General features: G+C 33.9%; 1 protein-coding gene across 1 annotated transcript; it reads left to right on the plus strand.

Moving 5' to 3' along the window:
* The first annotated feature begins 429 nt into the window (after positions 1-429).
* LOC134848332 (uncharacterized) lies at positions 430-8,509 on the plus strand. The gene is made up of 2 exons (XM_063865733.1): positions 430-895; positions 7,939-8,509. The coding sequence occupies exons 1-2, from the start codon at positions 559-561 to the stop codon at positions 8,265-8,267; spliced, it is 666 nt and encodes a 221-aa protein (XP_063721803.1). The 5' UTR covers positions 430-558; the 3' UTR covers positions 8,268-8,509.
* The last annotated feature ends 1,263 nt before the right edge of the window (positions 8,510-9,772 follow it).

The raw sequence follows: 9,772 nt of genomic DNA on the forward strand, positions 1-9,772 counted from the left end.
AATGTTTTCATCGCTTTTGTGTAATGTTATGTATTTAATGTCACAATTTATCGTTTTATGAAACAATTTAATCTTTTGACTTTGTTTGCTTTTGGAAGTTTTTAAAAGTTAGATATTTTTGTTAATAAATTTTGACACTGAATTATATTGATGCAGTTTTATGTAAAAACTGTCTTTTCCGCTCAAAAACTAATTAACTTTATAGATTCGGAAATTCTACGATAATTTATTTTTTTTTACTTTGGACTTTTTTACTTTGATTTTAGTTTTTTTTGCGAGTCTTTTTCAGCTTTTTGTTATTTTTGCGGTTATGATTGTTTTTGCATAGCAAATTGGGATGCGAATAAGCTTTGATATCAATCAAAGTACAAAGAGCAAAGTTTCCATAGCTAATAAGTCTTGTGTTCCTTATCATTTGCGATAATGTTTCAGTTCATTTCGTGGTCAGTTCAATGCTTATTTGCCTTCAGATAACTTTTTAGACTTTCAAATCTATTAAACCGAGTTTCTGATTCCAGATTCATTAGTTCATAAGCTACCATTTTTGTACTATTTCGAATGACAAATCTAACTCTTTATCATGTTGCTAATACTAGGTCTGTCAGACCTCTTATATTATACCATGAGTTGAAATCAATTTACGGCCAGCGGATTCCGGAGCTGATGGTTCATTTGATTCCCAAGGAGCAGCTTCGAGCCCCAAACAAAGCCGCGATTCTGTACGAATTGAATCCAAATGCAAAGGTGCCCGTTCTTCAGCATGGAGAGACGGTCATCTTCGAAGGATGCGCCATTTGTCTTTACTTTTTGAAGATGTTTGATGAAGATCATATTTTAGCCTCGGAAAATCAAGATTTCAGGGCAATATTGTACCAATTTAGCGTATACACTCCAGGTAATCAAACGCTTTCTATACAAGTATTTTTCGACTGCTTGTCTTCAGAGACTGGTTTTAATCATTTTTTTTTGTTTGACCCAATTGTAGCAAAGTTTGACGTTTTTTTTTTACATGTGCGAGCTCGCAAGCGTAGGTTGCTTGGTCAATTCATTAATTTTTTAGATCAAAGACGCCTAATAACTAATTTTGGGAGCCTTGCTATACCAAGAGTGATTTTTCAGGCTTATTGTTTTCACCAAATGTGGTCTCAAATAAGAGCCCTATTAGTCAGGGGGGGTCTTTCAAAAATTGTCTAAATGTTTGCGGACTTTTTTCTCAGGTCGAACTAATTGATTTTCCGAGCGCTCCCAGAACACTATGAAAACATATTTTGACCCTTTTGCGCCGCAGACAACCATCTGAAAAAGCAGGTTAAAAAGGCCGTTTTTGGGGGGTTTCTGAAAAATTTAAAGCGTTTTAGGATTAGTCAGCTAAAAATTGATGTCCTAAAATAATACCAAAATGGAGTTTGCTGAAGTTGGCTAGGACCTTCAAAATCCTACTAGTCTTGTATCTTACTATTTTAGTATTAGTTGGAATACTACTCGGAATTTTTTTAAACACGACAAATTGCGTTTGATTATATGCTTTCATTTTAGAAGCTCAGCTTTGTCCAATTTTACAAAAAAATTTTGTGTTAGTTTCTGAAAATTTTTTCCGTTCAAATGAAATTTTCATTTTTGCAACAGTAATGTAACAAGTGTGCAACAATTTTTCTGTCAACGCCTGAGACGTTGCGTTTGATTCAACAGACAATAAATATCTTTTTTGTACGCTGCCTCAGTTTTTTCCAAAAGTGTAAAAAATCTAATTTTTCAACGAACAATTGTTGTTTTCCGCAACTTTTTATTTTTTGTTAATCATTTTATATGCATATTTAATAAATATAATTTTGCAACCAGTTGTATTATTTTCGTTTTTTTTGTCAGCAATGTTTTCTGTGGCTTGTTTTGTCAAATCATTTAACTTATGGGAATTTTTGCCGTCCTTTCTGGTTCCGCGTCTATTTTTTTTGTGTCGCTTAAAACCTTTGATGAAGAGTTAAAGAATTTGTAGTGTCCGCAATTTAATTATTTGGAGATACTGTCCAGCGGTTTCGTTGCAGTATAAAAAATTGACTTTTCTTCTGGGTTTCTATCGTTTTTTAGATTTTTTGATTTTTTTGAGATTTGTTAGGAAAGCTAAAGCAACAAAAGTTTTTTTTCTGACTACAATAAGATCAATTTTCAGCCAGTTTGTGATGGGCACTAATAATTTCGTTTGCGAGAATCGTAATTAAAATAGTCGAAAATACTTTTTTAGATTGCTTATTCCGTTTTTCAATTTGAGCAGTTAGAGAAGACAATTTTCCTAGTATCGCTCGTGATTTGTTGAACCAAATGAAAAAATGTATATTTGTTTTTTTTTTAATTATAAGTCTTTGTGGTACATAATGTTTTTGTTGCTTGGCATAAATTTTTTCCGTTTTTTCGGGGTATGTGTTTAAAAATCAGATATAATTTTGGTAAAGCGTTGAATTTCTCTCGATTTGCTTAAGCTGTGAGGTTTTTTGTGATCATTTTTGACGAAAACAATTTCTATTTCCACAGCTCACTTAAGTTAATAATGTTTTGAGTAACAATTTGTAATATTAAATAACAATAAATTTGAGCCAATTTCCAACAGAGACAGCAAATCAGTTTTTTGTTATTTTTCATCATATGTTACGATCAAATTGATAATTTTTGGCTTTGCTGAAATTGGATGGGACCTTCAAATCACGACTGCAAAAGTTTTAATTTGATATACAGTTGAATTGTCTCCGCTGACTATTTATTGTAGCTGATTTTGCGTAGAGAATACAAAAAAAAACTAAAACACACCCAAATACAAAGTTACTCCCCATGTTTGTATGTTATGCTAAAAAACAATATTTTTCTGTTATAATTTTGAATGTTTTGCATCCAATTTCAGAGAAGTCATTAGTTAAGCCAGAAAATTATCGCTTCCATAACTGCACAATTTGCTGTAGTTGGATTGGACCTTCAAAGTCCTAATAGTTCTATATCTTACTATGTCAAACTTACTTGACATGCTACTCGGGTGATTTAGAACACCCGAGAAGTTGTGTTTGATCTAACAGTAAACTAATGCTTTTATTGATCACGTTTTTTCAGCTTTGTCCAAATTAATATCGAAAATATTTCTTTCGTTTTTAAAGTTGTTTTTGAGTAATTTTAAGTTTTCATCTGAAATATTTTTTGTCTGTTATAACTGAAGGCTTGCTATAGTTGACTGGGTGTGATCGAAAGTCATTGAAAGTCAAAAGACAAAAAATTATTATGTTGCAACAAGCATTTATTTTTGTTTTTCTGAATTTTTTCTGATCTATTGAAAAAAAAATTTAATTTTGAAAACCAAAAATCTTTTTTTTGTGTTTTTTTTGTCTTCATTGTTTGGTCATACTAGTTTTTCAAGTACAAATTGTAAAAATATTTACGCAAAGAATTTCCAAAATGAAAGAGCTCTTTTTTAGGAGATTTCACGTTTTATATTCCTGTCAGATTATAAAACTTTGACAAAATTTGCGGTTCCTTTGCAGCTCCGCATCTAGCTTCGTGTGTTGCTTCCAACACTTAGTTAAAATTTAAGATTTTATAGCATCCGCCTTTCACTTATTATGAGGTTTTTTGTATCATTTGCCCAGCTGTTGTTTTATTGCATTAGAAAAGTTTAAGGTTTTTACAGAAATTTTATTGTTTTCTAGGTTTTCTTTTAAGTTTTTTTTTTCGATAAACTAACGCACGACAAGTCATAATTTCTCTGTACAATAAGTTCACCATTTTGTCAAAAGCTGATGTGCACCGGTTGTTTTTTTCGCGAGAATAGTAATTAAATTACTTGAAAACTCTTTTTTAAGTTGCTGATTTCTTGTCTGTTTTAAAATCCGAGCTGATATAAAAATGTAGGTACATTATATCACAAGTGATTTTTTGACAAAAAAATTTAAAAAATAATATGGATTTTTGTTTTCGAATTTTTTGTTGTACTAAAGTTTATGCTTACTTACCATAGATTTTCTCCGGTTTTTCCTCAGTTTTTTTCAGGTTTTCCTTGAAATCATAATCACATTTGATGAAAGGTTGAACTCCCCAAATTTATGCAGCTGAGTGCTAATTTTGTGTCAATTTTCGGCCTAGTTTCACAGCTCCGTTTGGTTGATAATTTTTCGAGTATGAATTTTAAATCAAAGAAGAGAGTCCTATGTAACTAATATCATTCAGAGATTCTAACGTTCTTATAAATTTCTCTTTGTTAAATATTACATGTTACGCTGAAAAAGAAATTATTCTGTTCTAACTAAAGAGTTTGCTGAAATTGAATGGGAACTTTAAAATTCCACTAGTCCTGTATCATACAATTTCAGTTTTACTTGGCTTTCTACTCAGGTTATTTAGGATACCCAAACATTTGCGTTTGATCTACCAGATCTGTAAACGCTGTCTCAGCCTTGTTTTAATTCATTTAAAAAAATCTGTTTCTGCATTCAGCAATTAGTTTTTGGGTTTTTTTTTTAAAAAATCTTCTCTGTTTTGATAAATTTTAGTTTCGCACCCAGCAAATTTTTGTCTATTTTTTTTGTTAATTTGAGCTTAAAAGCAGCAATGAAAGCTTAGTTTCTGATTCTATTCACTGCTGTTTTTTTCAGCAACAAAGTTCTTCAAGAATATGGTGGGTTCTGATATGAGCAGAGAATCTATGAAAGTCTATCCAGCCTTTTTAAGCTTGGTCCATTTCTCGTATTTCTCCATATTTCAGCTTAAGTCATTTTGTTCAGCAATGCTCTTTTTTGCGACTCAAGCACGTTTTTTTTCCGTATAGAATTTTCATGTAAACAACTATTGCATCGAAACTTGGTCAGCCTGTGATAGACCTGAAGCTAGAGGTCAAGTGAGAGCTCATCCTCACACACTATGATTGCCTGGGCCGGGGATCGATTACACGATCTGACTACTTTAAGGTGAACGCTCTAAGAGGATATGTCGAGACAGTGTTAAGGGGACAGTAATTATGTTACCTGCCCACTCCCATCTCCTGGTCCTATTAGTTTTTAACTATTTATTTTCAATACTACACCTTAACAATTGTTAAAGATGTTGTCATGGGTTACTTTTTTTTCCTATTTTTTTATTTCAAAAATCAGCAAAAAAAAAACAATTCGATGTAAAAATTTTAATCAATTTTAACTAAGCAGCCTTAAAGAAAATTTTCTTAAATACTTTTTTTTTACACTAATCTTATTTAATCATTTATCACATGAAAATTATTCAGATCATTGCTCATACCATGTTTGATCACACATGCAAGCAGAGTAGGGAATAATTTGAAGCCGAATTATGGTTCATTTCAATGTCAGATTTGCATTTTTGCATAGATTGTGCTTTCTGCAAGACACGAAATAGGCTGTGACTCTTGCCAACAGTTGGAACCAAGTTAGAGTCGCCTTTACAACTGATCAAATGATTATCACAGCTTGTAAATAGACAAAACAAATAAGAAAGTGTACTCTCTTTAAACGGCGATGTATTCTTTAGTTTTGAGGCTCACTCGTAGACAATAAAGACTTGCTTACATCAGTATTAATTTTTGAAAAAGGTCCATTAGTTTTTCAGATACTTTATATTTTTATTTGGTTATAAACATTTTTACTAAATCACAGAGCGAAAAAAAATGAACCGTACAAATAATTTCAAAACCAATCGACATTACGAGGCCAAACTGTGTGTTTTGTGAATGACAAGCGGATTCCGCAATGGGTCAAAAACAAGTTTGTCGCGGAATCAGCAACAATGCTATTTTTGTTGATGCTTTTGGCTATTTTGGATTCCACCTAAAAATAGCTAAAACACTGTGCTGTGTTGTTCAGTAGCGCTCAAAAACAGACAAATTTGCAGAATCCGCCACAAAAATTGCGGTTTCCACAATCAAATATAAATTCATATTTTATTCATTACTTTTTTGCGGAAACCAATTGCAATTTGCGGAATCTGCTTATACTTTCGGAATCCAGAACAACTAGCTCTATTCGCCTGTAGCTTAATGCGGAATCCGTGGAAAAACTAAAAAACTAATAAGCCGACAAAACTTACGTTAAATGGTTTTATGTTCGGAATCCACGGAATTTTTGTAAGTGTAATCCACTTACATTTTGTAATATATTAAAAAGTTTGTCTTTGAATTCCAGTGACCTAATGACAACAATTTGGGCGCCTATCCAATGCACAGTTTGGTCTCGTAATGACCTTAATTGAACTGTTAACTAAAAAAATTGATTATCAAAACGTTGAAGCGCTTAGGGCGCGCTAATTCTAATGCATCTTTTTGTTTTTCTTTCTGGCACATACTTTCTTGGCCACTTTTTACAATTAAACGTGGTCGCGACTCCTCTGATTTTATCTGAATATGTCAAAAAAATAAAAACTACAAGAGGTATTCTATTTAAAACTAAGATGAATACCTCGGTACTGAGCAAAAATTACATAAGGGTAAGCTCTCACTTGGTCTCTAGCTTCAGGCCTACCACAGCCTGACAAATTTCGTCTGCAACAGTGGTACCAGGAGAAATTTCTATTCGCAAAAATTGACATTGAGTCGCAACAAAGAGCTAAGTTTAACAAAATAACTCATTCTGGAATGTGTGTAAATAAAAACAGACTATGCTTAGACAGTCGTGATAGTCTTTCGTAAATCCTTTGCGAATCGTAGAAATCACAACTACTTAATTAAAGTACGAAATTATCCATAATTTATGGACTGTATGATTTCTGTATGAATTTTGTCGTACAACGTAAAAAGTGCCTTTTGATATAAATATTTTGAAAACTAATTTCAATTTTAACCTTCCTTTTTCACTTGTTCATTTGACTCAAAATGAAAATTTTTATGCAATTGTTTTTGTTCCCCTTTTAAAATCTCATTATATTAAGACGGGAAATGCAGGCTCAAAAAATATTTTTGTGTGTCGAATGAAATTGAGTTATAAAAGGAAATAGATAGTTAAACAGGGGCGGATTTAGAAGGGGCGAAGAGTGGGGGGACGCCCTCACCCCTCAGGGCTTCGACCCCCTCACCAGCCAAAGGGCCCCCATTTGGTATTTTTATGACATCCGTTTTCGCCTGATCAACCCCACAATTTTCTAATAGCACTTCCGGCGCCACTATATATTAATTTTGAAGGGGAATATACTAATTTTGAAAGGGAATATACCAATTTTTTTTAACCTGTTTTTCGAAAATATTTTTGTCTAGATATTTTTTACGTGCGGTGAAAAAGTTTTTGTCTAAATTGGGTTTTCATAGTGTTCAGCCAAGTTGGTTGCACTGCGTTTTCAATTTTAAAGTAGAATTTATGCTGTTTCAAAGTTGGGAACTTGACTTTTTCACTTGACATCAGGGGCGGATCTAGGATTTTCTCGAGGGTGGGGGGGGGGGGGGGATTTTCAAAAAATTGTCCAAAATTTTGACGACCTTTTTTTTTTTTTAGGTCGACCAAATTAATTTTTCGAGCTCTCCCAAAGCACTGTTTTGCCCCTAGTTTGGCAAAATTTTCTGCGCCGCAGGCAAATTTTTGAAAAAACAGTCAAAAAAGCCGTTTTTGGGCAATTTTTGAAAAATTTTGACAAAAAAATCGCGTGTTTTTTTTGGCGCGCGCTCCCCCTCAAAGTTAGTATATATTGGCCGAAGGCGCTTTTAGAAAAATTTTAGGGTCGGTCGGCCAAAAATGGATTTCTGAAAAATTATCAAAGGGGGGACCCTTTGGGTCGGCAGGGGGTCGAATCCCTGAGGGGAGGGGGCGTCCGCCCCCCCCCCCCCGCCCCCCTCTAAATCCGCCCCTGCTTGACATTGTTCAGTTTTCAATTCGTGCGCTAATGGCATGCACAATGTATACTGAAGAAAGAAAAATTGGAAGTATAAGTTCGTTTTTTGATCGGGTTCAACTACTCCTGTTTTCATTTTAATAGGAACCTTGGACAACTTGACTGCACACTCCTCCCCTATACAGAAAGTGTACGGCGACAACAACCCCATGCCAAACACTGACCCTGACGCAGTGGCACGCAACAAGGAGGCGTGGCTTCAGATTGCCGCGCCCTTTCTCGTATCAACCCTGGCTAACCGAGGATTCATGTATGGCGACAAGTTTACAGCATTGGATGTAATTGTAGGCTTCTTTGTGATTGGCGTACAATTCAAGCGACCTGATTGGATAATACCGTTTGCAACCTTGAATGATTACGTGAACAGATTGAAGCTGCGACCGATGTTTCAAAAGACTTTCCAAACAGCATGAATTAAAACCTCTAAACTCATCAAATTGTAACACCATCTTGATTGCTGCTGCTTGTTGAGCAAACAAAAGTTCCCCGCGCGGCGGCGTTTTAATTTTTTCTGAAAAAACAATTAACTCAGCAAATTGTCAATTTTTCTTATCCGTTTTGCTCCAAAACAGAACAATATTCACGCAAAATTGTCAACGGTTTACAAGCAGGAACTCAAAATTTTAAATTGTCATCAATTTTCAGCACTGTTGAACGCCCCCAATTTTCGCATCATTTTTTAAAGTGTAAAACAAGAAATATTTGTATCTATGTCATTAGAGAATATTGTTCTGATCAATATTCTCGGGGCAGTACAACAATGCCGAAGTGCAACAGTGCCGAAAAAGTAAAATGTTGTTCAACTGTGGCAACAATTGATTTGAATACGGTTTTTACTCATCCGAAATCACTGGCAACATAATAAGTTCAACTCGACGGACGTTGAAAAATCAAAAATGGTCATTTTGATTGATGCCGCTTGGTACAACACAATTCGTATAAATTAGCAATAACGACAACTCGCAAAACCGAATAACTTGCTGTAAACTCCTAAGACAATCCTTTATTTAACCCTAAACTAAGACCCACAATCCCCACTGAATATCATTTCATTTTATACTTAATTCAAAACAGTTATGGGGGAAAGATATGAGTATTTTTGTTCGTTTAACACCAAAAATTGAATCCAAAACCTTGATTTTATTATTTGGTATATCATCATTTCGGTTACTCACTAAGTTTCTACTCATTCAATTAATATTGCAACTCATTACAAGTCAGCGCGGAAAACAAATCTTGATCTTGAAGATGCAAAAAATTTAAATGAAGTTTAAATTGATGAGAAAAAGTGTTAACATCTTGGAGAGGCTCAATAAAACCGTGCAAATCACGGTAATTACACGTAATGATTTGGATCCTCTACATTCAGTGTTGCCTCATGAAAGATAGTTGAAAAGTAGTTTTTCTACATATGTCATAACTTTTCAACAATTTTCAATTTTAAACTTCGAAAAAAAATAGTCTCAAAAAAGTTTAAAAAGCATGACCGTTAAACTGTTAAACGAGGTGGGAATGTACAAAAAAAAAAAAAACTTGACAAATGCGTTCAAAAATATAGTCTTCACTTTTTGCAGTAGTTCTGGGGCAAAAAGTAAGTTTTCCGGAATGTTTCAGTTTCATGTAAAAAGCAACAGAATAAGGACTGGCGGTTGAATACAGAGAAAGCAAACACATAAAAAAGAAAGTGAAATCATTTAATACGCTGGCTCTCATTCCTGAATTGCGACCTGAAGTTGGCACTAGAAGCTCTCTACGCAAACCAACTGAGAATTAGCAGTTCCGGTCATATCGAAATTTTTCCAAAATTTTTGGGTGGGGAATATGTACGTAAGGTTCATCGAAAACTTCCAGATTTCGAACCAGGTAAATGGAATCAGTTCAGAAATGCGATAAAAAGAAATAAAAAAACCAACTATTC

Source organism: Symsagittifera roscoffensis, chromosome 6 (genome assembly GCF_963678635.1).
Source record: "Symsagittifera roscoffensis chromosome 6, txSymRosc1.1, whole genome shotgun sequence".
NCBI classification, from domain to species: domain Eukaryota; kingdom Metazoa; phylum Xenacoelomorpha; order Acoela; family Convolutidae; genus Symsagittifera; species Symsagittifera roscoffensis.